At 41.5% G+C, this 26,016-nt stretch overlaps 3 protein-coding genes across 3 annotated transcripts in view; 2 read left to right on the top strand and 1 right to left on the bottom strand.

Annotated features, from left to right (window-relative positions):
- mnat1 (MNAT1 component of CDK activating kinase) overlaps positions 1–2,685 on the top strand; it is a 50,180-nt gene extending 47,495 nt beyond the window's left edge. Inside the window, exon 8 of the mRNA XM_050061935.1 lies at positions 2,375–2,685. Coding sequence (XP_049917892.1) covers positions 2,375–2,486 — 112 coding nt within the window. The 3' untranslated portion in view covers positions 2,487–2,685. The remainder of the gene's footprint in view (positions 1–2,374) is intronic.
- A 6-nt stretch (positions 2,686–2,691) lies between these two features.
- trmt5 (tRNA methyltransferase 5) lies at positions 2,692–7,744 on the bottom strand. Its single transcript, XM_050061934.1, has 5 exons — positions 7,690–7,744; positions 6,969–7,561; positions 5,970–6,094; positions 5,199–5,838; positions 2,692–2,992 (listed from the first exon to the last, which is right to left on the bottom strand). The coding sequence occupies exons 1-5, from the start codon at positions 7,728–7,730 to the stop codon at positions 2,931–2,933; spliced, it is 1,461 nt and encodes a 486-aa protein (XP_049917891.1). The 5' UTR covers positions 7,731–7,744; the 3' UTR covers positions 2,692–2,930.
- Positions 7,745–7,835: 91 nt separating this feature from the next.
- Positions 7,836–25,699, top strand: slc38a6 (solute carrier family 38 member 6). Its single transcript, XM_050062577.1, has 16 exons — positions 7,836–8,120; positions 10,622–10,752; positions 10,857–10,930; positions 14,264–14,316; positions 14,442–14,481; positions 16,454–16,532; positions 18,459–18,544; positions 18,635–18,693; positions 19,632–19,700; positions 20,148–20,204; positions 21,659–21,738; positions 21,852–21,952; positions 22,065–22,189; positions 23,486–23,630; positions 23,940–24,034; positions 24,136–25,699. The coding sequence occupies exons 1-16, from the start codon at positions 8,028–8,030 to the stop codon at positions 24,217–24,219; spliced, it is 1,371 nt and encodes a 456-aa protein (XP_049918534.1). The 5' UTR covers positions 7,836–8,027; the 3' UTR covers positions 24,220–25,699.
- Positions 25,700–26,016: the final 317 nt, after the last annotated feature.

The raw sequence follows: 26,016 nt of genomic DNA, 5'->3' as shown, positions 1-26,016 counted from the left end.
ACAAATGTATTTATCTACAGCCCTGTTTATTTTCTGTGCTTCTGGTGAATTGGCACCATATTTTCGTTGCTGATCAAATAGAGTTGGTAGTTTAGGCTCAGGATGCTCCTGTTTCTACCTCACTATGTGATCAGAGAACCAGGGGTTACGGGAGAAACCAAACGTTTTTTCAGCTTCAATCTGTGACTTTACAGTTAACATAACTTTTCAGACACACATAATTGTGTTGTCCTGTTAAACTAACATTGTCTATTAATGTTACAGACGGGCATGACTGATAAAGTTTTCTGCTTAGCTCCCACATTAACGTTAGAAGTTATATTTTAGTTTGATGCTGGCGACACCAGCTGCTCAGCTGCTAGTGAGGGGAGGGGCTGTACCTGCCGTCTGCAGCGTGCTGTGTTCACTTCACTAAATATTTCCAAAGAGCGCTTTTTCCTTTATCATTTTTGACCAAAACTGGCTGCTCTGATCCTCCTGCAGCCGCGCTGGCCATATTACAGCAACAGAAATGTGTGCATGCGACGACAACAAGCCGGGTTGCAGCGAGGGCTCTGTGCCTGCCAGACGCTGCCTGCACAGCTCGTGTCCGTCGGACCCATCACGCACACCCGACAGGCGCTGAGGTGGCGAGCACTGTTAGTATCGATACTTTTGTAAATTAGTATTGTATCCAGATACAGCGTTTGAGTATCGATACTTTTCAGAGTATCGATACTTTTGACAACTCTAATCTATGGAGACCGCCATGTTGCACCATCATGTTTCTACAGTAATCCACGATGGACAAACCAAACACTGGGACTAAACAGGGCTGTTAGTGTATTTGTGTCAGCTATGGTAGTTTGTAGCTGCTCTGCAATGAGAGCGTTGGAGAATCACAGATTTGTAACTTGAAACTGCTTTAATCAGTGTTTTTGCCGGTTCTAATCACCTGGTCTGTTTGTTGTGGAGTGTTAGAGACCTCTGTGGATAATTTGGCTCCCACTAAATACCTCCTTACCGTTGAACACTTAAGGATCTCTAACGTGGAGAAGTTTTACCTGGTTGCAAAGTGCAATCCTCACCACTAGATGCCACTAAATCCCCCTAAAATGTACACACTGCTCCTTTAAGAAGCTGGACACAGAGAATTTTGACTTTTTGACTTCTTAAACTGACTCAAACTTTGACTTAAACCAATTAATCAATTATCAAATTAGTTGGCGACTGATTCAGTAGTTGACAATGTTGCAGCCTCCACAGATTGACTCGGTGTGTGATATTCATGAGTGTTTGACCTGATGAACGTTTGACTTGATGTGATGATGTCACAGTCATGCTGGTGAATATGTTTCATCTTATATTTTCAGTGAAGGCTTTATTGTGTTAGGAGCAAAGCAACTTATAGAATCATAAAACACAAAGCAAAATATGATCTGTTGCCAACACCTTTTTCTCCCTGTCCATCTCTCATCTACACACACACACACACGCGGGTGCGCGCGCCTCAGCTCTCAGTCTCTCTGAGCCTCACCACAGGTGTTAGGTTACTCTGTAAAGCAGCTTGAATGGGCACAAAAATCACAGAGGGCTGTCTGTGCTCTTGATTCCCGTTTCACTTTGAAGTTTCCCCCAGCTCACAGGAACAGGGGCCACAAAGCCAGACTCGTGTGAGGGCTTTAGCTTTCTCTGCCAGGACTCTGATTTCTGCAGGGTGGAGGGGGGGTGAGGGGGGGGGGACAGTATTGACAGGCAAGGCTACGTGTTGTCTCAGTTGCTGGAGGACTTTGCTTTTTTAGCTTTGTAGTCAAGATGCTACAAGAAAGCAGTACAGAACATGTGTGCAGGTCCCAGTGTCCACTCTTTGATGGCACACAACAGTGGAGGAAGGATTACAGTGGGTGGGGACACAGGTCAACCCCCCCCACTACACACACACCTCATGAGCGGAGGGGCATCTATCACTGCGGGGACTGAATTAACAGCTCCACTGTTTTTCTGTCTGTGCACCGATGTGAAAATAAACAGTGACTTTTGGCTTTGCCTAAGAACCTGAAAAGGGGCTTTGGCAGGATACATCTGTAAGCACTTAAAAAATAAAAGACACCCATAATACTTTAATAGAGCCATGTTGGAGAGGCTTTTAGGCACAAGGTGTTCCAGTGTTAGTGTACGGGTACGTCTGTCTTCCTTGATCTCATCAAAGGGCCAAAGGGTTGCGGAGAGCCAGAAAAAATAACTTCAAGTGTGGGTTTAATGAAGAATAAACTCACACTCAGGTTACACTCACAGGAACTAGTTTTTAAAAGCAGCTCTCGGGCTGCCAGTCAGTCACATTATTTACAAAATAGCTCGCCGCTGTTACTAACCAGGGCTCTCTGTGTGTTCTCAGGTATCTGAACCACGTGCGGGCTGCCATGCCTCAGGACACAGCTGGAGGATACAGCTCGGCTTTGGCGTGTCATCGAGCTGTTCAGGATGCTTTCAGTGGGCTGTTCCTCTGAGACGCTGAAGCACATCCAGAGCTCAGACGGCCACTGGTTAGGAAAGTGACTGAAAGGACTATAAAAGCTGCACCGCTACAGAGAGGGTAAAAGCTGCTGTGAGAGATGCTGCTCTGACTGTTTTTCTGTTACGATGTTATTGACTTTTTATATTTTGTGTTATTTTTATATTTAAATAAATCACAGTGAACACTGAAAAGCTGTTCATGTTTTCAGAGATTTATTTAAACTGAAACAACTTAACACATGGGGTCAGGCTCTGAATAATATACTTCTAATACGTTCTAGTACGAACAAATGAAGTCTTTGAAGTAGGGTCATGATTCACCAACACCTTCAATAAAAGCCTCAGCAGTAGTTTGTAAAAATAACAACAACTTAAAAAAATCATTTTCAACTCAGACGCTTCATTGCATTCATAATAGAAGCAGGTCGATGTGATGATTACGTTGAATCTGTAGGTTCTTCACACTTCTGTCTCTTTGGAGCTGGTTCTCCTGACGTCTCTGTGAGGAAACACAAATCTGGTTAGAATTGAATATTGTGAAACTGTATTGTCCACCAAGTAATAAAATTGTTTTTGGCCCTTTCGGCAGGACAATAACACATACAGCACACACAACAGCAGTGACAGTGTGAATACTAGAGCTCATTTAAATACTTCGTACTAATTCAGTGGGAAACGTTAAAACATTACTCTCTTTTTTATTCTGTGGCACATATTATTATGTATTTGTTGCAACAGGTACAATTACTCCAGCACATTTCTTTGCTTCCAAGAGTAGTGACGGTACTCAGCAGGGCGGGGAATAAACAGCAGCCACCAATCAAATGCAGATAAATTTTGCCTTTGTGTCCTCATCAAGCCTCTTTGCAGATAATTAATGTGTTTAAAGGCAAAGGGTACTTCATTTGTCAAATGAGGTACTCTGACGTAATGGTGTACTTCATATGCTCAGTTAAGTACTCTATTAGTGTTGGTATCACTTGATACCTTTTTGACTACTTCATTCGATGCCCATCATAATTGGAGGTATCCAGTTGTGTAAAATGCCACCACCACTCCTCCCCATCCAAGTGACTTTTACAAGTTTTTTTACGCACAAACATTTTACAGGCATTCAAATTATTTAATACATTGCGTTTGACTTCACCACACCACAGACTGTTTGGGTCTTAGCTGCTGCAGTAGCGGGCCAATTACACTACCCATTAAATTGCTTGCAGTGACTGGCTGCGAGCAAAACCATACCAAAGTCAATTTTTCTAGATCTGGGTACAAACAGGTTCAAATGCAGGTATCTTCTGACTGGAGAAGTGTCAATACTACCTGATACTGGGTTATTTCAGATGATAAATTAAAGTTATCAAATACTGATACCCAGCTCTGAGGAATGTGTGACAGTTGCAACAACAGATTGTTTTCATCACCGATGAATCTGCTGATTATCCTAAATAACTATAGTAAAATGTCAAAACAGTGAAAGATTTTAAATCACAATTTCTCACAGCTGAAGGTGGAAATATTTAAACTACTTTTTTCAGGGTGTCTACAGGTATCAGACGGTTAGAATGAATGCTTTTTAAGACCTGTTCAAGACACCTTTTAACCAAATTTATGACAGAAAAAATCATGTCTTATTTATCTAAGCATTGCAGGCAGAGGTAAGTGTTATGTAGGACTATGGTTTTTAGAGTGAGTTAAGTCAATCCACATTTTGCCAACAGGTAAGTGCAAGTATGAAGTAAAATGACAATATTATAATTTATTTAAAGGTTGGTAAAATTACAAATGTGGACTTTTACATAGAAAGCCTTCATTCATTTTCACAAAAAGAAATAAAAAAATGGATAAACGAAATTAGATTAAATGTTTGTATTAGTTACGACCTCACAAATTTACATTTAAGACTATTTAAATACCTTTCAGGCCTTACTGTTGTAACATTGAATTTAAGATTTATTAAGGACCTGTAGACACTCTGTTTTTGTCAAACAGCCCAAAGGAACTTCAGTTTATTTTAATACAAGAAAAAAGCAGATATCACTTCCATTTGAGAAGCTGGAAACAGATACTTTATGTTTTAAAAAAATGACTCAATCATTTATTTAAAGAGACCGTTTTTATCGATTGATTAATTGACTTTCAGCTCTTGTCTAAGTGGTAAAATACACAAAAATCTAAGAACTGAGCAACCCAGTTACTTATAAATAAATAAACAGTGTAAGATGAGGCATTGTGGATTTGTGTAGGTATGTGCTCGCTCAGTGTCTTTCTAGTTTTACTAAATTCTTGCCTCATATCAGATTTGTCAACTCCTTACACTCAGTTTCCATTTTCAGTCTGACACTGCGTCCACTCTGACCGATTTCCATTGGGAAAGGGGATTCGAATTTCCCTAAGCAAACACTAGAGTCCGCACTGATGCGTTGCCATGTCAACCTACCTGATTTGTTTTTAAGAGTGACGCAGAGTAAGTATAACAAACTACGATGACGGGTGACACTGAGAAGACACGCTGATATAAAACAGCTTCGACAGCAGCGTTTAGCGGTGTGATTAGCGGCTGTGGTGCTGACTGGATCAACTTTTATTTAAACCGAGAAACTGCTATTTCATGTCACACTACCGCTCCTCAGTGGAGTGGGCGAATTCAAAGGTCTGGACCAAGTCAAACTATAGTCCTCACTGTGTTATGAGTGAGCTCTCACCTGTCAGTTCTTGATCAGCGCTGAACAGGACCTCTTTAGGGAGTGTGAAACTCACACACATCATATCTTTGTTGGGTGCTACATTACGCACAAAATGCACAGAGCAGCGGCCCTTCAGTGGGAGCCCGACGCTGCGGGAGGCCCTCTCCACCACATCTGTCTCAGGCTCGTTTTCTTTGTAGAAGCCGTAGCAGTGCACTGTGGGTAGGTTCTCATCACAGGGAGACTCCTGGTCCAACAGGCCTCTGAATGCATCCAGGAAGTCCAGAGCTAAAGCAGGCAGGTTCATCACTATGTGAATGCTGGCTGTTCCCTTCAGCAGCGCGGGCAGCTCCTGCTTCACAGGCCCCTGGATGAACGCTCTGCCGTCCAGGTTAAAGGTTCTCACTTTCTTCTCCACCTTGTTGAGTTTGCAGTTGTGCTGCAGCCATCGGTGGGACTCCGGGTTGAGATCGTTGGCCAAGACGTTGGCGCCCAAGCGGGCAGCTGGAATGGCGAAAGGTCCAACACCAGCAAACACATCAAACACAGTGTCTCCACGTTTCACGAGCTGCACCACACGCTGGTGCTCTGTGCTCAGCCGGGAGTTCCAGTAGACACGAGAGAAATCAAACTCATATATCACCCCATTTTCTTTCACCTGCAGCACAAAGGTTTTATCAACCATCAGTCAATGATCTGATTAGATCTAAGAATGTCTGTACAAATGAACAGTCATATGATAGTGCATGTGAATCATTAAAATAGTTGCACATCTGTGATTTAACCTACTTTGGCGACCATGTTCTCCTCTCCAGCCAACACCTCCATCTTGAAGTTGCGGTAAGTGGAGTCAATAATGTTTGTCTTATTGACCACACAGGTAACCCCTGGGTTTTTGTCCATGATGACTTGACCTGCAAACGGAGAAGACATGAAGTTAGCAATAAATATGAGTTCCTAAACCTTTTCTTTGTGAAACCATGGTCCTTTAATGTTCCGAAAACTACACATTTATCAGACTTTCAGAGGCAAAATTTTCAGAGAGCTGATTTAAAAAGTGTTTCAGCCTAAAACTGAACAATAGAGCACTGATAAAACGTCAACATCACTTCCTCTTCAGAATTGATTGCTCACGTGACAGCAGATCACAGTTGAGCCTGCACACAAGATCAAAACATTATGCATTAAAGCTACATTGAGGCCTGAAGTGTGTGCTTGAAACTTGACTTACTGAACATCCACTATGACCTGTATTTTTTGCAATGATAATTTTGAAAGCACACAGTAACAAACATCTACTTCAAACTGATATAGTGACAGATAAATGTGAGAATGATGTGAGTTACATGCTATGGCCCTCAGTCACCACATCTCAACACTACTGAACAGCTATGGGAGATTTTTTAGCAACATGTGGGATAACGCTCTCCATCACCGTCATCAAAACACTAAATGAGGGGGTATTTTTTGGAAGAATGATGTTCACCCCCCCTGTAAACTTCCAGAGACTTGTACGATCTGTGACAAGAGGCACTGAAGCCAAAAGACAAATTATTATGGGAGGAACTTAAGAGATAAGGTCCAAAGTATACTGGAGGACACAGACTAGAGTCGATTAACTTGTGCTAAATCAGTTACTAGTAAAGGGAGGTTATATGAGTGAATGTGAGTCTCTGTAGTGTCTGACACAGCAGGTATTGAAACCTTTTCCTTCCTCTATTAAAACTTATCATGGAGTTTCCTTTAATTCTGTACTGAGGCTATTGTCTTACAACATCTGCCTCTCACCTATGAGGTTCTTGTATGGGAGCTGGTGATCCCTCAGGTTCATGTGTGCAATGTGTCCCACCCGGCTGAACGCAGAGGTCACGTCCTGACCCTGAGGCAGCACAGCCTCCAGCACCTCCTCACTCTTCAGGTTGTGGTAGGTGAGCCGCAGCTCATAGTGCTGCAGCTCCTCGGGGACACTGAATGACCTCAGAGCCTCAGCTTCAGCTTCACTGAAGGAGCTCGGTGAGGACACTCTGTGGGGGTCCAACAACACTAAACGAAAGTCACTACTCTCCTCTTTATCCTGCACCACCCTGGGCACCCCTGGGCGCTGGATGGTGGACTTTTTCAAGCTCTTTACCACTTTGTTTAAGACCCCAGTGGGCACCCGTAGAGCTGGGACAGTAATGGTCTGTGTGAAGGCGTCTTTGTCCAGAGAGGTCATACCCCGGACCTCTGGAGGGGGACGGTACAGCTTGGGCTCCATTATGGGGTTCACAGAAAAGCCAGGATAAGCTGAGGCTGGCAATGAGGCTGCAGGGCGGAAGCTTCGGTGCACAGCGGCAGCTTTAATGTTACTTTGAGTTTGTGTAAAAACCCTAGAGAGGAGCCTGAAATGACAGAAACATGGCGGTTACATAAAATAAAAGTTAAAAAAAATACATAACGAGTGTTAGAGAGCAATTTTAGGTTAAATAAACCGCTATTAACAATGAGAAAATTCACATTCAGAGCTCACCTCAACATCCTCCGCTCACAGGCATGCTTGAACTGCGTCATCAGTGTTCGACCAAAGCCGGCTGGTCATTGGGCGAACGAGCGGAGAGCCGCTCTCTGATTGGGCGGTCTCTCTCCTGATGCATTTAAGTGCGCCGGAACAGAGTCACATGATGTGGGTGATAAACAACAACAGCTATCAGCTGTAAGCGTTGATAAGAGGAGAGTATAAAAGTGATTTATCAGAGGATGGTAACACAGCTCTTTACGTCGTCACGGTAACCGGAGCAGCAGACGTTTTGGCACGAGACAGAGAGATTGTTTCCTGTAGTTTGTGTCGTGAGTTTTGTAGAGGAGAAAATGAGCATCAATAGAAATGCAACCGCAGATTTATACAGGGAATGCGTCGCCCGGGACGTCGAGGAAAACGAAACTACACCTTTATTAGCAAATGTAAGTATTAAACAGCACCGTGTCTTTAACAGATAAGAAACAGCGCTTCAATCTTTATGTTTGAACATCAGGAATAAGCAGCAGAAACTTTTATTACACAGTTTAACTATCTGTGAACTAAGTTGGCTGACTTGTCAAAATGCTGCTTATGACTGACATCACGTGCTTTTTTCTGAAAACTTCTTAGTTTCCTTTCTGCTTTCTGTCTCTGTCACCATGGTATTTCAGTGATTCGTTTCCACAGAGGATATAATCTGTATTTCTATTTCATTTTCATGCAGATGCCACATATCATTTGTAGTTTTAAATTGATTTTACACAGATATTCAGTTTGCTCATCATGATCAGCAGCCTATAAAACAGTTACATAATATTTTCTGCAGCTCTGAAGGTACTTTCCAAAGTCTATTTACTCAGTTCCTCTGTTACATTTACATTTAGCTTAATTGTTTTGCCTAAAAACAGTTTCATTTTGAGCCCGAAGAACACCAGAACCAGCTTTGAAAAGCCTTTTTAATTTTTCTGTACTTGTAGAATTTAAACTTCTCCCCAGGTTGTTGAAAATGTCTAAATTCTCAACAGCATTACATAAATCATAACCCTGGTGTCCTTAGTGACGCCACATCCCAATCAAGACATATTTTGATCATCACTGACTGTGGTAATTTTTGGAGTTGGCCCATTAAACACTAGTGACTGATTCTGTGAGCGCAAAGAGTTTTTGTTTCATATATGACTCAAAGTCTTCCGGGTTTGGCATCGAAATGCTTGCATATTTGAGTTAGTAGTTAGATAGTGTTGTCACAAATATAAATTTATTGATACATGTCAACTCTGAATATTTGAAAAAGTTTCAATACTCATTTTCCAGCTGTGTTTTCTTGCTCTCTCTTATTGTCACTGTTTACTACAGTCATTCTCCTCATCTCTGCCACTAATTCAACCTGTATACCCTCAGTGTAAATTTCTGCCCACGGTATAAAAAAGGGTATTGAATACTGATAATTTTCATGGTGTTGTATTGAGGTTAGAAATTCCAGTACAGTGAAGTCTCCATGGTAGCTTTCAGTGTGTACCAACAGTCCAGTACATTTAGCATGTCACTGTGAAAGATACTGGCATGTTGCGTGTTTCTCTAATGTTGAAAAAAAAGAATAAATGGTTCAGATTTTCAAAGCAATATGGGGCTGTTTTTAAGTATAGGATGTGCATTTTACATTTTTTTGGGGTGGCTTTTCTCTTGAATATCCTTAACATTACATATTCTGAAGAAGAAGCACAGACGCAGATGTAGAGGTTCTGCAGGGCTCATCAGTGATAATGAGTTATCTGATAGTGTGTAGGTGGAGGCCCACACTGATCAATCAGCGTCATTCACACCAGCTCAAAAAGGAAATGGTGAGAATGGAAACGCCCTTGTGCTTAATTTGATGGCACATTGTCATGTTAAGTCAACTTAATTACTCATTACTATAAAGCATTATATAAAGCATGTCATCTAGATTAATCCTATCACCAATCTGATGCCAAGCAAAAGACATTAAAAAAAACAGGAAGCAGGTGAGATAAGCAGTGATAGGGACATGTTTACACCACTGTGACCCCAAACAGGAATGAGCTGGTGATGAAACATCTTTATGAATACATTACTATACTATAATAGAATAGTACATATTTATTTTAAAAGTCACATTTATAGTGTCTTCAAATCCATGTAAATGAATTTGATACATTATAATTTTAAATGGCAACCAGTCTGTATTTCCATCCAGGGCTGGGCGATATGGAGAAGGGTTGTAGGGTTGAGTTTTGGGGCTTTTACAAAATATTTGCAAAATGAGATTTCTGATAAATAATGATCAGTAATTTGGATATAATGACTAAGTGTGCAAAGGCAAATTATAGAGCCAGATAGGACAGTCTGGTAAGTTCAGAAAATTACATCACTTTACTGTATTTCAGCCTTTAAAACCAGGAATAGACAACACTTATGATATTACAATATCCAAAATCTAAAATGATATCTAGTCTCATATCAAGATATCGTCATATTGCCCCTTCCTGTTTCCACCTGGTGTCATAGTTTACTTCCTGTCTTTCCGTACTGTAACCCAGGGTGAATCTGACTCAGCAGCCCGCAGGTCAATCCAAGCTTGTTGTGACACTGACACCAGAGTTGCCACTCGTTCTCTCCAGGATATCCCCTATTAGAGAGGTCAAGCAGTTTGGGCAGCTCCCCTTATCCTGAGCTCAGGCAGCTGTCCCACCGCCAGCAGCTCAAATCCCACCCCATCCATTCCCATTTCCATTCCCTGATCCTACATGCCACTGCAGTGTTGTTTCATGACATCCATCATCAGGGCCGGCCAGTTGTTCTTAATACTGTCAGGAGCAATTCTGCTACAGCTCTAACAAATATAATCAGGTTGCTTCTGCTTCTTATGTCCTCACACTCGTTTTAAGTCATTTATCCACATGTTGTTTCTGTGCTGTGTGTGCAGGGACCAGTGCAGAGCAGATCTAAAGGAGCATCGTTCGCCTCCTCTGTGTTTAACCTGATGAATGCCATCATGGGAAGCGGTATACTCGGTCTAGCTTATTCTATGGCCAACACTGGAATAGCTGGGTTTTGGTAAGAACGCTCTCATAAAACCTTTTTTACCACAGTGCTGTTTAAGTATCCTACAGAAATTTAACTACATGTGCACTAATTTCCTACTCTGTCTCTCTCTCTAGTATCCTGTTAGTGTTAGTGGCCGGCCTGGCTGCGTTCTCTATACATCTCCTTCTGAAGCTATGTGACCAAACAGGTGAGACAAGAACAATGGAGACACAATCTAACTGTAGACAATCAGCTCCCTGTGAGTTTGTCATGATTAGATTAGTATTCAGGGAAGTAGCTGATATGATGCTATCTCTCTGTGTCTTTATTTCCTTCCTAAGTGAATCAGGTGACATGTAAATACTGTTCAAAATAATCAAAGAAGCCATGAGATGAGATAAGAAGAGATAACAGGGGGTTGCTTTTTATCAAACTGAAGGTGGGAACATCCTGTCCTGATGTTTGGTCATCATTGAGAGGAAACTCCAAATAGATTTAAACGTTAAAGTGTATTGATTTGATTGACTGCTTGATTGATTTGATAATTTAAAATACCAGGCACCCTGGGTCTTCAACAGGAGGTCCACAACCCCATTCATAAAAACACCATTTAATTTACAGTACACAACATAAATGATAGGCAAAGTATTACCCATGAATCAGTATGCAAGTATTATTCCAAGTGTATGGATGTTCCTGTGAGCCACAATTTTGTAACTTTTCAGTTAAGAGACTCTGACACACCGCCCACCTCAGACACAACTGACAGGCTAACACACCTCACCATGCTACAACTGCTGCTGACTTAGTAGTTACAGGCAAGCGCAAGCAAGAGAAGACCCAAAAATATACAGACAGTTATCTCAAGTGCAACTTCCTTTCATTCATTAAATGTATCAGGCGCTGCCTGACTTGTCAAAATGCTGCTTATGACTGACATCACATGCTTTTTTCCGAAAACTTCTTAGTTTCTTTTCTGCTTTGTGTCTCTGTCACCATGGTATTTCAGTGATTCATTTCCACAGAGGATATAATCTATATTTATATTTAATTTTTATGCAGATGCCACATATCATTTGTAGTTTTAAATTGATTTTACACAGATATTCAGTTCGCTCATCATGATCAGCAGCCTATAAAACAGTTACATAATGTGTTCTGTCTGTGGCTCCAACGGGAGTTTCCAAACTCTGTATACTCAGTTCCTCTCTTTCATTTAGATTTACCTTAATTGTTTTGCCTAAAAACAGTTCCATTTTGAGCCTGAAGAACACCAGAACCAGCCTTAAAAAGCTCACTAAGTAATTTTTCTGTACTTGTAGAAGGTAAACTTCGCCTGAGATTGTTGAAAATTTCTAAATTCTCGACAGCATTACAGAAAACATAATCCTGGTGTCTTCAGTGGAAGCTACATCCCAATCAAGACATGTATTGATCATCACTGACTGTGATAGTTTTTGGGGTTGGGCCATTAAACACTAGTCATTGATTCTGTGAGCTCAAAGAGTTTCTGTTTGATATATGAATCTAAGTATTCCGGGTTTGGCATCAAAATGTTTTCATATTTGAGTTAGATAGTGTTGTCAAAAATATAAATATATCAAAACATGTCTACTCTGAATATTTGAAACAGTTTCAATACTCATTTTCCACAGTATCATCTGCTCTGTCTCTCTGTGAGCTGACAAACGCTGAAGACCCCCGCAGTACACAAATGTGTTTAATACAGTCACATGACTTACTTCCATTAAGGTCTTGAAGACAAGACAAGAAGAAGGCCGACAGGAAAAGGAAATTACATGTATATATGATGCTCTTGTCCCATTTTTCCAGTAATACACTTACAATACAAAAACATGAATGATAATCAGTCAAAACTTGTCCTGGAATGGATCGTAACTTATTTATGTAGCACCTTTTTAAAAAAGGAGTGCTCTGAGAGACAAAGCAAAAGCAGAAACAGGATACTGAGAAGGCAGTATAGCAATGGAAAGCCTACTGATCATATTTAAGACAAAATTAAGGTAAAGTTAAGATGAGGTTACACAAGGAGACAAAAAATGCAAGTTGCCAGTGGCAATTAAAGCAACAAAACAACAAAATAAAAAGCAAGTCCATAAAGAAAAGTGATGAGAAGTTTCACTGTACCAACGTACTCAGCGTACATTTTCAGCTGTTTTTTAAAACTATTTGGAGAATATTTGGGATTTCATTTCCCTCCTCCCCCCGTGTAGAGGAATGCACTTCTCCCTGCCTCACTATTTATATTGGGTTGTCTCAGATTAGACACACTAGCCCGTGTATTCAGGCTATGAGAGTCATGAACATACTGAAGATACCTAGTAAAGTAATTTGGACATAGACCTTGTAAATCCTTATGTGGCTCCAGAGAGAGATTCTGATAAATTACCTTTTAAAAACCCTTTACTTGGGTCTGTAGGGATGCACGATAGGAGGAAAATATGCAGTAACATTGTTGAATATTGCAATAACAATATTACTTGTGACAAAAAAATAGAATTCATAAAAATAAACAGATTTTAAGTGTACTCAGTTCTGCCTTTCTGCTGCTCAGCATACTGCTTAAATACAGCAAATTGCTTGTGGATTTTTAAATGACAAAAAAGGACATTTTTTATTGGACAATTGAACGTTGAACTGAACACAAAAGGCACAATTTTTTAAAAGAAAAAGGATGATAGTTACATTTTGAAGTGCACTTTTTTACCGATACCCTCTCTCAACTAACTCAAAAAATCCCTGAATGCAACACCGCAGTCTTTCATGATGTGTTTATCGCTCAACAACATATTGTGCAGCCCTAGTCTGAATACTACAAGTTTGAAAGTGAAAAATAATCTGGGGGTGTGGAGTAGAGCTGCATTGATTTGTCGAGTAAACAATTACTCAATCAAAAGAAAGTTAATTACTAACTATTTTGATAATCGATTTATAGTTTCCAGTCATTTTTCAAGCAAACATTTGCTGTTCTACCTTATATGTGAGAATTTGTGGCTTTTCTTTTTCATCTATGATCGTAAGTGATGTATGATGTAGTAAATGTATGATAGTCTTTGGGTTTTGGACTGCTGGTTGGACAGGAGAAGCAATTTGAAGCTGTCACTTTTGGCTCTGGGAAGTTGTGATGAGCATTTTTCATTATTTTTTAAAACATTTTATAGACTAAATGATTAATTGTGCAAATAATTGGCAGATTACTAGTTGCAGCCTTAGCGTGGAGTTAGGAAGCAGTGAGCTAAGCAGACCGTTTTAGCCTGCTCCTTGTCTCTGATTGAGTCGAACAGCTCAAGACTGTAGTCACCACCATTAGTGCAACATACCTGAATCTATGACTTAACTGTCTGCAGTCGAGTTGCATTATGGGTAATGTAGGCACCGGGTTTCAACAGTTGAGAAGAATACCTGGACAAACAGACAGTGTGTCTGGTTTTGCTGCATCAATTTTGTTTTAAACTGTTCATCCAGACTCTGTGGAGCACTCTTTTAATTGGGTCTGATGTTTTTCACTTGACTGTCTTAGGTATCAATTCATACGAAGAGGTCGGAGAGAAAGCCTTGCAAAAACCAGGAAAAGTAAGTGTTGTGTTTTGGATTAGTGTGAGTTTGCCCTGTCAGAAAAAAAGGGAATTTACTCACTTACATTTTCAGCATTACCAGAAACCTCTTCGCTCTAACAGCCTTTTCAAATTTCTTTTTAGGTTCTGGTTGGAATTTCTATTCTTGTCCAAAACATTGGTGGTAAGTCATCTCCCATTGCACTGCACAGTTACACACATTTCTTTGACATGTTGGTCATAAACCGATTTTGTGGTTTCTTTAGAAGCGGAGTGTTGAAGAGGGGCTGCAGGGTCAGACTATGGCCAGTATGTTTTGGAGGCAGATAGTGCCTCCTACTGGTGATCAGGAGCGCCTGTGCTCAGGTTCACTCCCTCCTTCCTGTGAGGCTATTATCTGGATTCCCTGATAGCCTTTGACCCTGCAGCCGCTGTCCTCTCAGCCCGCTCCCCTGGGCTTGAAACCTGACTTTTCGCCATATCGATCACTGATGGTAAACCCACCCAGTGTTGAGTAACCTAATGGGACCCCTCCCTTCATCCACCCCACCCCCTTCACATCTCTTTCTCTCTGCTACTGCCATCTCTGCTGCCTCGGCCACAAACTGTGCTTCTCAGACAGCGGAGAGCGGAGGTGATCGCTCCTCTGCAGTCATTAGTGACACGGCTGAGTGGATTACTGCCGTGCCCTCTGGTATGTTTGTGGTTTTCCCAGCATGGGGCAGTAACGTGTGAGAGTGTGAGAGCCAGCACTCCAGCATGCATCACTCTCCACCCCGGGCCCCTTTTATAAGAGTGCAATTAGCCTCACTCTGGGTAAACATTCATCTGTACTGCCAAAGGCTGATGGGCCAATTGACCTTAATTACTGCCCAGCCCAGGGCTCTCACAGCCTGCCTGTCCCCTCACTCTTAATGAAATGAAAGTGGCTCTGTCTTATGTTGAACACTCTCTCCCACTGTCCGCTGACCACACACAGACGGTTTACATCAATATTCCTTGAATTCATGCTTATTATTAAAATATGTTTCCCTGCCACTTGGCCAATAACAATCCTTTTTCTTCACTCAAGGGCCTTTTTTTGTTTAGAGATGTAAGTATTGGACGCACCAGGAATCTCCATGGAAGTGTTGATGTGCTTACAGTAACCAACTGCATGAAACTAAACCATTGCACCATGCCTGTTGTGTGATCCTTGTCAGTGTGTCTTTATGGGCTTGTGTGGTTGAAATCATTCTTTTGTTTTTGTGGTGCGTTTAAATTGCAGGGAAACTTTTTGGCTAAAGACACTAAATCAACCACTGCCTCAGAATAACCTTATTGACAGATCGTAGTATGCTTATAATGGCATTAGTTATTCAGGGAGTGAGTGTCCTTGCGTCTGTGTGGGCTCGAGGGTTATTGGAGGAATTTTCTTTCATAAACAAATACAGGATCTGAGGGATTATGGTCTAGGCTTATTTAACGGCGAGTGTAAGACCTGCCCCCGGGGCAAAGACGCCCCAGCTAACTCCTGCTCTGCCTGGCTTCACAAATTTAAATCCCTTAACATTATCTCCCTTTATGACTGACCACACAATCGGCCAGAAACGTCCTCTCCACCTCGTCTCCATCTCCCTTTTCCCCATTCTCCTCCTGGTGTTTTCGGGGCTGCTATGACCCTCAGGAAGTGACCCCGATCCCCTCTCTGATTGGCTGTCCGTTGGAAGGATGTTGGAGCCCGGCGGGGGCTGATAATATCCTGTTTCCTCGTGAGGTGGAGCAGTGGGAGAAATACCTGGATTAGCGTCAGAGATCATTATTGTTAGCCTTCCTCCCCCGCCTCACACTTTCTCCATCCTGGCTGCTACTCCTGGTCTCCAGCAGTTGGAAGATCTGCATAATGTCTGCTCCTCTGCATCGAGGGCTTTGCTGGTGATCCCCTTGAGCTGCTTGCCCCACCCATCTGCATTAACTCAGAGCCGTGGTTCCCCCCCTCCACCCTGCCTTCATTTCCCTGTGCTGGAAAACACACACCATCCTCGCACAGCAATTTAGAAGTGCTTGCGGCCACATAGAGTCATCTGCTGTGTTTGTGATTTAGTCGTTTGGCATGATTGTTTATTTTATTTTAAAAACAGACATTCTCTGAATCTTTTTTTCCTCTCTTCCCTCAGCCATGTCATCCTATTTGTTCATCCTGAAGTCAGAGCTTCCTGCAGCCATCAACAGCTTCGTGAGCTCACACAGCGAAGGGTGGGTACATCAGCTCCCTTCCTCGCCAATAAGGAAATTCGGTTCAAAATCTGTCACAGCTGCGGCTAAAACCGAGCCATTCTTTTAGATTAGCTGCACTAAGATAACGAATGAGTCATTCCTGTTCCCATGATGTTGTAGATTATACCTTTGGCCTTCAAATAAGTCAAATTTGACACTCGTGCACCACAAAGCTACAAAAACTTAGCCGGGCAATGAGAAACGTATGAATAATGCGGTGGGAGAAGATCTCTCACTAAACCACAGTACACTAACACTTTGTCTGTGAGTGACTGGAGGGAAACTGGTGCTCTGTAGCCTGAAGCATGCCCAGAGGAAATGTATTTACGACGTAGAGCCATACATCACCCATCATGAGCAGCCCGTGTCTTTCATTGGCCTACGTGGACGAGCCTCACAGAGACGTCCCAGGCCAAGAATGTAACTTCTATCACTTTATTATTGGCCACACTGGTTTAAGTGAGCGTTGTAGCTGCTCTCAGCCCAATCCGTCAACATCTGAATCTTCCACACACAGCTGCTTTGTATTAGTGCTCTCCTTTCACCCCCAAATCTCTCGCACATGTTCCCCGGAATCAGACTGATACAAGGGGATATCAGTTTTGCCATTCTAATTACAGCTCGCTGCTGAGGGAAACAAAACATTTCTGTTAATGAGTGGCTTTGGGATGTTAACAGACACACACTTGATTCCATCAAAGCCCAAATAACCGACTTGTTTTATATTAAAACGCGTTTCTTTTTTCTGGCTCATTTATCATAACGCAGCAGAGCGAAAACACAGTTGTGCTCAGTCTTTTAGTCTTTGTCTTTGCTAATGGACTGTGTGTCCTGTTTAGGTTTCTCCCATCAAGTCTCAGCTCAGGCCAACGATGCGGACAGCTGTGGGTTTGTGCTGCGTTAGTCAGATTTATGCTGATCTTCAACACTATGTGGAGATTGACTCATTGGCAGTCATACTCCAACCTTAACTGAGAGCTATCCTGCATCTTGTTAGAGCGTGAAATGTTCCACATTTCATGGGTCTTCTAGGTATCCTGCGCCTTTACAGTAAGCCTCCAGCCTCCTGAGAGTGGATCCTAGTGGTGGTGGAGATTTTTATACATCCCTGTGTGTGCATAACGTTCTGTAAAAGTGGAGAAGGGGGTTAGCTAAGCTGCGGTCGAGTGCTTCAGCTAAACTTAGGTTGGAGTAGAAGTGATTGGACAGGAGAGCGTCAGGGTCAGAGCGGAGGTCTCCCTGACATCCAGTTACAGGGCAGAAAACAGCGTAGACACAGAGACAAATCCATCAGCGCCTATGGTAACGCCACAGCTGTGAAACTGCCAAACAGGGGTCAGTGGGTGTTGATGTGGTCAGAGCAGGTGCTGCTGACTGTGGGAGCCCCATAAAGAGTAGTGGAGCCAGTCCCTCATGACCCCACGCTGCGGTCCAACATACAGCAGCACCCTTCCCACCCGACCCCGACCCCAGCAGAGCCGGCATGCCTTCCACATGTGTCACCTCGAACACTGCCCCCCTTCCTCCTCCTTCTCCTCCACGAGCTCTCCAATCCCGAATAAACCGCCAAGGCTATCCCTCAGCAAAGGAAAATATTATTCCCCCTCTCCGAAAACCCGGCAAGTGAAATGTGGTCTCATCTGACGGAGCAACACAACGTTTGCATGTGAATTACATAATTGTTATGGTTTGCAAGAACTAAAGCCCTTAATTCATACCACATGATGAATCTGTCGCTCTGTATTTGAGCACGAAATGGAGACAAATTTCCAGAGTTGGTCCCTTTTACGGCTCCGAAGATTCGTCTCTGTCACCGTGTCATCGCTAAGACCAGGGAGATGATGATGGGAACTGTGGCTTGATTCAGCTTCACACGTTAATTATTCATGTCCACTTGTTTTCCAGATATACCTGGTATGAAGACGGCAGGTTGCTTCTGATCCTTGCCACACTATGTGTTGTTCTACCCCTGGCAATGTTGCCTAAAATTGGTAAGTACGTAGATCAAGTGGTATCTTGATTTGCTGCCCTGAGTGGTTTGAATCGTTGTGTCTCACCCAGTATGTCTCTCACCTTTACAGGCTTCCTGGGCTACACCAGTAGCATTGCCTTTTGCTTCATGCTGTACTTCGCAATTGTGGTAAGTTGAAATATACATCTTCAAAAACATATTTGTTTATGCCTCCATGCTGGCGACAACTGTGGCTGACGGCATCATGTTTTCAAGTTGTCTGTACATCAGTCTGTCCTATTTTATGAACATGTTATCTCAAACTTTGGCTCAAAAGCACACTGAACTAATTAGATTTTGGGGGTCAAATGTCACTGTGACTTCACAAAACTCCAGAATTCAGACATTAATTATGACAAAATTTCCCACACGTCTAATAGAAGTGAAGTGATAACATTTTATATCCAAAAGGTCAAAGGTCAACTTCACTATGACATCATATTGTTCTGCAAAAACATTTTCCTGGCCATTATTAATATCAGCTTTGGCTATCACACAGAAGATTTAGAGTCCCACAGGCTCAAATAAACAGACTGAGGAACTAACTGTATTAAATCAGAGTATGGCTTCTAAGTAGCCTCAGTTTATCCACTCAACTGCATCTACTTTTCGTAATGTCTGATGTGATTTGTGGTGTTTGTAGTATAGTTTTGTTGTTTTGTATTTATGTGAAACACCTGACGTCCTGAGATGCAAGACAAATTTGACATTTCTTTCTGAAATCAAATTAAATCAAATTATTCAACATCATAACAGAAGGGAAGACATTCGGTCCGATAGTAAATTGGTGACTCTAATCTTGGGTGTCCACCATGAACTGACTGTATAGATTTTCTATGCTGCTGGGTTGAAGATGTGTGTGTGAAGCATCCATGTTTTAGAATTCGTAGCTTCTTTACAGCAACATCCATATTTGAAGAATTGTCTGCTGTCATCGCTCTATATAAGTCTGGACAGACATGGGTGTGAACTGTAACTCGACTGGTTGGTGGAGGCATACAACCACAAGATGGTTTTAGTTTTCTCAGCTTTCCTGTTGTTGACATGTTGTGTTGTCTCCTTTCCAGGTTGTGATCAAGAAGTGGTCCATCCCCTGCCCACTGCCTCAAAATATGACAATCTCAGCTGCCGTCCAGGTAACAGCAACCCCAGTTTCCTTCTGTTCTAGTCCACGTGCACACAGGCACCCAAAAATAAGATACCGCAGGTCTGAGGTAGGTAGTCTGGATCAGACGGTCATGGCCACAGGCGTATGAGGAAAACCCAGGAGACTGAGTTCAATGATTATGTCGGCTTTGGCTGATGAGGACCAGAGAAGGCTGCAGAGAGCTGTGTATGGTGAACGATGCCAGTCCTTAGGGGAAGGAAGTTCAGGTGACCTTGCATCAGTCTGGAAATGACCTCTGGCCTTTTGGAATTATACAGACCGCAGTACAGCTTCAGACCTGGCACGGTTATTTTCCCTTTAGCTCCAAAGCCAGGCTGTGGAATCTAGCTTCATGTTTCCTCCATTCTCAGCAGCACTGCAGAAGTCATCTCCTCTCAGAAATAACACGCACCCTCTTCTCTCCTTGTTTCTCCAGCTATCAAATTCCTCTGACGCAGAATGCACACCCAAACTCTTTATCATCACCAGTAAGGTACGTGTATGAAACCAGCCTTTTTCCTCTAAGCTGCACATGCAGGACCCGTGAGGTGGCAGGAAAACTGTGTGACTTGTCACCAGCAGACAGAACAACTTCTCACTAAGTTTGGGCTGTATGTGTAAGGATCGCGGGTGCACCGTGCAGCTGCCACTCATATTTATGTTACACTTAAAGGGCATATGTACATTCAGAATTACACAAAGCACATGTTTGGTCCAGATGTTAAAACCATAGACTGTATTAAAGAAGTGGACGAAGCCACTGTTACATCACACATTGGTTCATGGACTAATGTTTTGACGCCTTGAGTTCGGCCCTGGTTCGACATTGGTTTTTTGAAGCCAGATGTGAACATATTTGTATGAGACGTTGGCATTGCTCTCCTCTATTCTGATTGACAGGTTGCTGTGGCAGCGACCTGTCAATCATACCCTGCTTTATCGTCTGTTTTACTCTAAATGGGAGCATAGTTTACAAAATGAACATCATGCTGTATTAAAGACGACTTGAAACTTGCGATTGAGAAAATAAATTCATTAGGAAAATGTTTCCTGAGGTAATAAATCACGTGAAACGTAGGGTTATTTTCTCATTGACTTCTATAGAATTGGACTTCCTCTGCAACCAAAGACTGTAAAAAACAAAATGGATGTAGTCCATTGGTTTGTGGACTCCCATTTTGAAGCTTTGAGTTCGGCATTTTGGCTGTCACCATCTTGATTTTTGGAGCCAGACGTGACCATATTTGGGCAGGAGGCTGGTGCTGTGGAGGAGCGAGGGGTGGATCTGAGGGCTCCATCTGCAGACAGCCTGTCACTCAAAGTGGCCCCAACCTTACTTATGCTTAACTTTAAGTCTAAATAAAAAAAGTTAATGGTGATTTATGTAAAGATGTAACCCCGTACAGTTGTCATGAAGAGGGAAATTAGCTTTAGAGATCAAAACTATTTTTTTAACCAGACTGTAAACATGTTTATTTCCCACTTAAATTTGGGCATTTTTAACATGAGGGTCAATGGGGACTGACTCACTCTTGGAGTCAGCCTCAAGTGGCCATTCAGAGAACTGCAGTTTTTGGCTCTTTTTTCAGCCCCTGTAGTTGCCACTTGTTCGCAACCAGTGAAGTCGCCCCTTGCTGGCAATTAGAAAGACTGCAGGTTGAAAGCACTTCCACCGGCTTCATCCACTTCTTGTATACAGTCTGTGGTTTTAACACAATGTTTTGCAAGAAGATTCTATAAACTCTCAACTTACACAGTATTTAGTGATATATATTTCCATCCATTTACTCGGGAAAGTTCCTGAACTTTGCATCGTCACACTCTGCTCCCCAGATGATAATTAAGCATGACACAAATCACACCTCGTCCCACCTAACCCCTCACTCCTGTGTACAACTGTAAGCTGATAGCTTGTTAATGACGGCTGTGCTCTGATGTGTGTTGCAGAGTGGCTACGCCATCCCCACCATGGCCTTCTCCTTCCTGTGCCACACGGCTATCCTGCCAATCTACTGTGAACTGGACCAGTGAGTACTGCAGCCTCTCACCTTCACGTGACTGCTCAGTTTAAGTCACTGAATCTACTGTCCACCTGCCAAGTAAACATGACACTAAGTGAATGTGTCCTTGTGTCTTTCAGACCTTCAAAGTCCAAGATGCAGAACATTACAAATGTCAGTATTAGCCTCAGCTTCCTGGTTTACCTCGTTTCTGCGCTGTTTGGGTACCTCACCTTCTACGGTAAACCTGCAGTGACACACTTACCTGTAACTAATGCCTGTAGTTACTTTTCCAAGCCCTGTCATATCTGTATGCACTGTCCCCTCACTCTATCCTTGTCTCCTGCCCACAGCTCACGTGGACTCTGAGCTGCTGCTTGGCTACGACAAGATTATGCCTCATGACATCATGGTGACGGTGGTTCGACTGGCCATCCTGTTCTCCGTGTTGCTGACTGTACCCCTCATCCTCTTCCCTGTGAGTACACTGACACCCTAATATTCTTTTAACACAGGTATCAAAGACTATAGTGGTTAGTAAAGTTAACTAAAACAAGACTGAAACTAGATGTAAAAAAAACCAAAACATTTTCGTTTCTTGAAATAAAAATAGAAACTAGACTAAAAAAAACAAAACCTAAAACTAATTGAAATGTTTATTATGTACTTAAAAAACTAACTAAAATAAAAAAATACAGGAAATGCCTTTAGTTTTAGTCTTTGTCAATGTGGTCAAATTTGTCGACACAGTAAGCATGAGGAGATGTATGATATTGATTGAACCTGGGATGTGTATGGAATGAGAACTTCTTAATTCTTGCCCCTCACAAATACCCCATGTATTATAATAAAAGATGTGTGTATGTATGGCACCCCTCGTCATGTCCTATGGTGGTAAAATGTATCCTCTGACTTGGATGTATCAGTTATCAGTTAAATTATATCCCATGAACTCATACTTTTAGACCCCTTTTTAAAAAAATCTGTCTTGATTGTTATTTATTTATTTATTTTCCTGGTCTTTTTCCTTCTTTATGATTTGGAACTCCAGTATTGATATGTCATGTAATTAATTGATTAAATAACTAAATAATTTTAAATAATGATAACAATAATAGATGTCTAAAACTTATACTGAAACTAATGAAATTTTTTTTTTTAACATTTTAAACACTAAAAACTAAAGTGATAATAGCCAACCCACACTAAAAACTGACTGAAACTAACTGAATTGAAACCAAAAATTAAAAAACAAAACAAAACAAAAAACTCTGAATAGTACTATGCTCATTCCTTATTTTGGAATATTTACTCAAGTCTATGAGATTACTTAAAAACAAGAAATGCTTGAAGTTGTTGCACTTGTGTGACAGAACTTCTGATGTAAAATTAAGTTTTATTTTGTTTATCGAGTCCTTGCTTTGTATGTTTATATCACTACTTTTTAATGGCTATTCAGTTTATAACTTAAAAACATTTTTGATTGATTATTTTAGCAGAGCTAGATTTGTTTTTCTTTTGTAACTTTTTTATTTACATGTATTTATAATGCTGAATTTCATATTAAATGTATGTCTGTACCTTAGCTCAGATCCTGTTATGCAATTAGAAATAGATTTACTTTTAACTACCACCAACAAGTTCTTCATTCTAGTCCAAACACCACTCCAGTTTCCCTCTTCACTTATCTGACATTTGGTCAGACTGATTAACACTGCACATCTTCTATGAATATGTTTGGTTAGACTGAGCTTTGTTTGTGTGTGTGCTCCAGGCCCGTAAGGCTGCGACCCTGCTGCTGTTTGGAGGCCGACCCTTCACCTGGCTGGTCCACATCACTTCAACAGTAATCATCCTGAGTGCGGTGCTGCTGCTGGCCATCTTTGTGCCTGATATCAGTCATGTGTTTGGAGTAGTGGGTATGTGATGCTTATTATATATGGGAAAATTCTGTATTGCTAGATATTATTATATTTTAGTAGAGCAATAGTTTCTGCTTAACTGTGACCTTTGACATTATTCTGTACAGCAGACATTAGACGCAGCCAAGCTCTCAGCCAAGATGTCAATATTTTGCAATTATTGATCGTGGTGGCTAAAATCACAGTATCTGCTCGTACATAATTAATGGTGCAGTCCTGCTTGAACAGTTTATGAAGCTGCTGTTCTCAGAGATGTGCTGCGGGCTGTCTGTGCAATTTAAGTGACTTTCCTGTTTCTTTCACCAGGATCCACAACCTCCACCTGCCTGATGTTTGTTTTCCCCGGCATTTTCTACCTCAAGATCAACAGAGGACCCCTCAGATCCTTCAACTCCATTGGGGTAACTACACACTGATGTATATCTAAATTTTGGGGGGGATTATGACCATTTCCTTTAAGTTATGGTGCTAACTGTGTTGTCTCTGCTCTTTGTTTCTCTAGGCTGTGCTTCTGGTCATCTTTGGTCTCATTATGGGAATCCTCAGCCTCTCTACCATTGCTTACACATGGGCTCGTGCCTTCTAACCCCTTTCCCAAATTAAGCACAACAGCAACGAAAGGGGAAAGCGTGCCAAAGAAACTAAATAAAAACTGGATTAAAAAAAAGGGAAGAGAGATGATAATCAGCATCACCTCAGGCAAAGTATTTATGGCAAAGTTGTTCTCAACACTAGACTCGTATGTGTTTTTGTACTTTCTTACAAACATAGCTCAAACTCAGCACATACGAGCTAAATGAAGTGAGGACTTTAAATATTCTACCCGCTGATTTTTTTATTTTTATGTCTTTTTACGAGATGACTTTCAGACAATAACCAGGGCAAATCTTTACTTTTTTAGTATACCTGGCACAAAAGATTTATTGTGTCAGAATGCCACAAAAAAGTGTGAAGTAAGTTGCCCATTATCTTTAAGTTCATTGTATGTACTTTATTTTTATTTTTATTTTCTTAAAGCCCTTGTATTGTTGTATGTGGATGATCATGCACCTTATGTATACCAGTCTTCTAGCATTTTAAAATGCTTTTGACTAAGTCTGAGCCGTAAATTTGTCACGTTTACCGTTTTTTGATATTTTGTTTATAGAATTTTTTCAGTTGTACATGCACAATCACTTGTTTTCATTAATTGTTGTTTACACATATAACACAGTTTATTTACCACTTTGTTGTTTGGGATTTTTTCTTTTAAACCTGTTTATATTGTTTATTAAGTGTACTGAATGTACGGACCTCAGGTAGTGTTACTGCTGCTACTGATCGGTGCTTTGGCCTTTTAATAAAAGGGAAACTGTTTATGTACTGACATGTCAGTTTGCTCATTCAACCACCAACCTGTCGTTATTAGTGCTGTGGAAAGCTCATCAGTCTAACATGTCACATTTATGGCTGTGCGTTTGATTGGCAGGCACAGTATTGACGCTGAGACCTGCTCCTCAGCGCTGTGCTGTGGGTTCAGCCTGCAGCTAATGAAAGCCACATGCTCGGTACGTTTCTAATCATGATGCTGTTTAGATTGTCTTCATGCTGCCTCTGGAACCTACAGCCACTCGACTGCTGCTTTTAATCTAAGGAATTAGGCGGACTGGCCCCGCAGTCCCTACAGAAAGCAGTGGCTGCCCGCTCTTCACGCCCCCTTAAAGTGGTTCCCCAGTCCAGGAAACATGCCATGCCTCTATCCTCTATTCTGAAGGACAATCCCATGACAAAAGTGCACCACAGTCACTTGCAACACTGAATGTATATTTGGTGGTTGGTGGTAGTAAAAGTACGAATACAACAATGTAAAAATGACAAGCCCTGCATTCAAACTCTTACTTAAGTAAAAGTACTCGTGCAGAAAACTGTCTATCTGCTATATTTTCATATATGGCATTATTAGATTGTTAATACTACAACAATGTGCATGTTTCTCTTGTAGCTGGTCAAAGTGTAGTTGGGCCACAGCGTAAAAATACATAGACATCTGAAACTGACAAGGGGTCACAAGCTAAAGAGGTTGAAAACCACTGGTTTAATCTTCAACATTGCATTTTATTTTTATAAGCTTATCAAATGCTTTTTATTTAAAATCTTAATTTGAAAAATAACTACAGCTGTCAGTCAAGTAAAAGTAGTATATTACCCTCTGAAATGTAGAAGTACAAAGTAGCATAAAAGGAAACACTTAAAAAAAGTACCCCAGATTTGTCCTAAGATAGTGCTCGAGTAAATGTACGTTCTACTATTTCTAGTAGTAACAGGAAGAATTTGACTTGCCTAGCACCATCATCAGCCGTCTGTCACCATATCTGTGGAAACAAGCTCTTTCAGAAATAAGAAA

The sequence above is a fragment of the Epinephelus moara genome, chromosome 14 (assembly GCF_006386435.1).
Source record: "Epinephelus moara isolate mb chromosome 14, YSFRI_EMoa_1.0, whole genome shotgun sequence".
In the NCBI taxonomy this organism is placed as follows: Eukaryota; Metazoa; Chordata; class Actinopteri; order Perciformes; family Serranidae; genus Epinephelus; species Epinephelus moara.
This window is presented reverse-complemented; position numbering and strand designations above follow the sequence as displayed.

Bases quoted from the DNA above. Each gene is read 5' to 3' on its own strand.
- slc38a6 (XM_050062577.1), top strand. From the start codon at position 8,028: ATGAGCATCAATAGAAATGCAACCGCAGATTTATACAGGGAATGCGTC. The intron at 18,694-19,631 runs GTAAGTTGAAAT...TCTCCTTTCCAG, and splicing joins TGCTGTACTTCGCAATTGTG to GTTGTGATCAAGAAGTGGTC. The intron at 23,631-23,939 runs GTATGTGATGCT...TTCTTTCACCAG, and splicing joins TCATGTGTTTGGAGTAGTGG to GATCCACAACCTCCACCTGC.
- trmt5 (XM_050061934.1), bottom strand. From the start codon at position 7,730: ATGACGCAGTTCAAGCATGCCTGTGAGCGGAGGATGTTGAG. The intron at 6,095-6,968 runs GTGAGAGGCAGA...CTCCGTTTGCAG, and splicing joins CCCATACAAGAACCTCATAG to GTCAAGTCATCATGGACAAA. The intron at 2,993-5,198 runs GTGAGAGCTCAC...GTTTCCTCACAG, and splicing joins CGCTGATCAAGAACTGACAG to AGACGTCAGGAGAACCAGCT.